This window comes from Chrysochloris asiatica, unplaced genomic scaffold (assembly GCF_000296735.1).
Source record: "Chrysochloris asiatica unplaced genomic scaffold, ChrAsi1.0 scaffold00023, whole genome shotgun sequence".
In the NCBI taxonomy this organism is placed as follows: domain Eukaryota; kingdom Metazoa; phylum Chordata; class Mammalia; order Afrosoricida; family Chrysochloridae; genus Chrysochloris; species Chrysochloris asiatica.
The window spans coordinates 13,939,558-13,944,136 of NW_006408541.1; the positions used below are offsets into that span (position 1 = coordinate 13,939,558).

At 39.0% G+C, this 4,579-nt stretch overlaps 1 protein-coding gene across 2 annotated transcripts in view; it reads left to right on the forward strand.

The window, feature by feature from the left end:
• The window catches only part of STAU1 (staufen double-stranded RNA binding protein 1), a 78,670-nt gene that overhangs the window by 61,671 nt on the left and 12,420 nt on the right, over positions 1-4,579 (forward strand). For both annotated transcript variants that reach the window (XM_006839198.1, XM_006839197.1), the window contains one exon: positions 3,884-3,982. In XM_006839198.1, the coding sequence (XP_006839261.1) occupies positions 3,884-3,982 (99 nt within the window). The remainder of the gene's footprint in view (positions 1-3,883; positions 3,983-4,579) is intronic.

Consider the following 4,579-nt stretch of genomic DNA (forward strand, 5'->3'; position numbering starts at 1 on the left):
CTGACCCATAGCGACCCTGTACAGGGTTTCCGAGAGTGTAAATCTTTACGGAAATAGAAAGCCTCATCTTTCTCCCACGGAGCAGCTGGTAGTTTCGAACCGCTGACCTTAAGGTTCACAGCCCGATTCGTAACCACTACGCTACTAGAGCTCCTGTAATTATCGATAGGTATTGATTATTTGCTGTCATTATATTTGTTTTTTTGTGGTGTTGCTGCTTCTTTGTTCTGTTTGTCTTTCTCTGTTGAGTTCATGATTTGTGTGCTCTTTCTTGTGTTTCCTCATAGTTTTAATGTTTTCATATTCTTCTTGGATTCTCATTCTCTTGGTATGCTGTGAAGTGTTAATTTTCTTTGAGGTTGCCTTATGGTCCATTGACTTCTCTGTCCATTTAGTGCAGGCTATTTTCTCTTGTAATCTACCTGACCTTCTCGTCTGGATATCTGTTCCTACATGTTCACCTTCTTTTGCATTGTACTTGTTTAGGTCATAGACTGCCCTCCCAGAGTCCCTGAGTTTGTTCTTATAGTTTTGTTTTGTTGACATTTCTTCTTTCTATTGACTTAATTCAGGGAGGTGCTGCCACCTATGTCAATCTCTGGTTGTTGTCTTTTCTTGTTGGTTCTCCATCCACAAAACTCCCTTTAGGATGTTTTGTAGCGCTGGGTTGGCTTTGGTGAAGTCCCATAGCTTCTGTATATCCTGAAATGTTTAGATTACACCCTCATATTTGACTGATAGCTTTGCTGGATAAAGGATTCTTGGTTGGCAAAAAAATGTGGAACGCTTCACGAATTTGTGTGTCATCCTTGTGCAGGGGCCATGCTAATCTTCTCTGTATCGTTCCAATTTTAGTATATGTGCTGCCGAAGCAAGCTCTACAAGTTAAATTTTGCTGAAGATAATTTAAAAGGTTGTAGCAGCACACCAGTAGAGAACTGTTAGAAATTCAAGCCGCATTAGAAGAGGACGTGGAATGCGAAATATTGCTGATGTCAGATGGATTTTAGCTAAAAGCAAAAATATCAGAGATAGTTGCCTGATGATTTTTCCTCGCATACTGAGGATTAAACATGGTTCAGAATGATATTTTCTTAATACTGCCTATTGTAGCTGGATCACATATGATGAAGTCGATGTTACCTATAATCCCTATCTGTGAAAGACTCTAAGAGCCCACCTCACTTTCCCCAAATTTACCATCTTATGAGAAATAGTATTTGTGGATTTGTTTTGTTTTATGCACTCCATTACTATGTTTTGTGTAATCCGGATAAACCATTAAAATGTTTTCTGTAAAAATGCAGCATAATCTCATTCCAAATAAATGGTTTTGTTTTTTATATTTTTATCTTACTGACTGCCTTTTCTCTATTAAAATTCCTTTGAAAGCAGTGGCTTAGATCGTGAACTCTGTGTTCAAGTCACCCGGGGACTTAAAACAAATGAGAATAACCAAAAAGCATACATAGGTTCAAACATTACAATGGATTCAAACATTACAATGATTATTTAGCCCCTACCTGCAAAAATATGAGTTCTGTTTTCTTTTTCTTTTTTTGAGTAGCACTGTCTACCATTTTGATGTGAAATTTTAGTGTACAAAGGTAATTTTCATTAGCAAAAATATGCTGTCTGAATTTATATTGTTTGCAGTCAGGACGTGAAAAACATGTGCATTTCTAAAACAGAAGTAGACTTTATATTGCTTCTGTCCATTACCTAAGCAGAAACACAGTCCTACTTTAGGGTGGTGGTGGACTTTCCCACAGACAGGAGGATAAGAAGGTCTGCACGGTTTTAGGGGGAAATAAAAAGTTTGGTGTAGGACTTTATGTTGACAGTAAATTTGAGGTAATTTCCCGTGACGTTTTTGTTTACGTTTTCTTCTCTGTTGGAAATACATCTTAATTCAAAACCAAGTAGAGTTAAAAGCACTTGGGCTGCTATGAGGAGCCAAATCTTGAGAATTAGGGTATAGCCATGCCAGCTGCAGTTTGGTACTGATCTCAGCACCTGGTTTATTTCTAGATTTCTTTCTGGTGACACATTCTGGATGTTCTTCAAACAGCTGCCCCCAGGTCCGTTGTGTTCTGTGTTCATGAGTTAACAGTCTCCAGTGTACTGGTAGTCAGAAGGCACCTATATTTACTTTTTAAAATAGTCTTACTATAATTTTCCTTTGTAGATAAAAATCTATTTCAGAAATTCAATCCAGACTGCCCAAAGACTTCCGGTTGTAAGGATCTACTCCTAAAAAGGCAACAGGCCTTCTTGCTGCTCAGAATTGCAAAAACAAAGATAAATAGAAATGCCATGCAAATAGTTTTGACCAAGTCATGAGGAAATAGAAACCAAATTGGAGAGAGCACATTATCATCATAGGAGGGAAGTGGCTAGAGTCTGGAACATATTTATTTGTTCAGAATGGTATACCTTTGATTGCATTCATTAGGTTTTTTTGTTTGTTTTAACCTAGAGTTTTATCCAATTTAGTTGCAGCTTTTGTTACTAGTCCAGTGTAGTTAGGGAAACAGAAGGAAACACACAGCAGATAAAGTCTCATGTAGAACCTTGTCCGTTCAGCAATTTCAGTCACGAGCTTCTGTCAGATAGTTTTAATCCTGGAGACAAAATTTTTACAAACAAGTCCCAGTAGGTGAAGAAAATACTGTTCTTTTGCCATGGTTTTTTTGGGCTTTGCTATTACTGAGGTTATGTAGTTCCTCAATTACCCAGAGCAAACCAAACACATTGTCTTTGAATGGGTTCCTACTCATAACGACCCTGTAAGGCAGTGAGCTGTCCTGTAGGATTTCCAAGTTTGTAAATGTTAGCAGAAACAGACTGCTTCATTGGTTTCTCTTGGAGCAGTTGGTGGATTCAGAGCACTAACCTTTCAGTTTGCAACTGAGCACTTAACTACTGTGCCACCGGGGTCCCTCTCAGATTACTACTAAAGTACAGTATGAAATCCATGTTATTACATGCTGGCAGAATAGCTCTGCCCCTCCTGAATTCCAAACTTCATTAGAGGACAGGTCTCTGACTTGGTTCAGGATTTGTTTGCACCTTGAATTTTGCCAGAAACCATATATGTGAGAGAGACAGCAGTTTTGTAATTTCTAATCACATTCTGTTTGGTTATATCCTTTCTGTAAAGCAGTTTCCAGGAATTGTATGTTGAAAGCATACTTTAGATGAAGAGGCTTTGGACTTCCAGTGTCCCACACAGATCTGTCTATTGTGCTCTAGCCACAAAGTATAGCATGACACTACTTGTGTGAGAGAGCAGTCTTTCAGAAATCCCTGCTCCCAGGGAGCCAGTAACATCTTGCTGCCCCACAGTTCAGCTGCTTGTATAAGGTTTATTGTGTATGGAATGCTTATGGTGGGTTGGTTAGGCACTGTCTGACCCTCTTTGGGAAGGATCGACACAGTAGCAGAAACCATGGGCTCACACGTAGCAGTGATTGTGAGCATGGTCCAGGACTTGGCAGAGTTTTGTTCTGTTGCCACTCTGAGTTTGAAATCTATATACTGGCACCTTAACATCTTCTGAACCAAGTTTGAGAGGGGTTTTTGGTTTTAGCATTTAAATCCAGTGATACATGGTATCCGTGCTGCCCTGTTCACTGATCAGTGTTAAATCCACAAAGGCAAGCAAGGTTCATTGGCATTTAAGGAGTCTTGGTGTGATACTGCAGGATAATGTGCTGGATTGCAAGGTTGCTGGTTCAGTCCTAACAGCCACTCCTCGGAAACCCTAGCCATGGTCTTTCTGGGTCGGAACTGACTCAGTGACACTTAACAACAGCAACAACCCCAGCTGGAATGTTAATGGTTTTAGTACAAGTTACCTACTAAACATTTCTTCTTTTAGGTGAATGGAAGAGAATCGGAAGAAGAAAATCTTAATAAATCTGAAATAAGTCAAGTGTTTGAGATTGCACTTAAACGGAACATGCCTGTGAATTTTGAGGTAAGTCTGTTTTACAAGGAGGACTTAGTATTACAGAATCCTGGTGGCATTCATCATTGAAATAGTTTGTTTTCCTAAATAGCATTAGAATAATTACATACATGTGAGCCTCAAATACTGGTTTCAGATTTTATATTTGTCAAAGCAGCATTCATCATCGTCTTTAGGAATTCTTATTTGGGGCATACATGGATTTCTAAATGTCCCTGCCTGGATATGTCAGTGGGACTGTCACTTTTTTTTTTTTTAAGGTTTTTATTGTGGCTTGAGTGAAAGTTTACAGGGCAGATCATCGGTTTTACATTCAACAAATCATACACCTTGTTTCATTACAATGATTGTAATTCCCTCCATGTACCATCAGTTAACAGTGTTTCTATTCACTTTAGCTCTTTCTTTTTTTTCTAAATGTTTTATTGTGAATTATATGATAGTTTACATGGGAGAACATTAGCTTTACATTCATCCTATTATATATCATTTCATTGCCATGGTTATAGTCCCCTCCATGCATCCTTAACCCTACAAGCCTGCCCCCTGGTCGTCAGCACACAGCCCCTGTCTCTGTCTGGATCTAAAGTCCCCAGCTGCTCCATC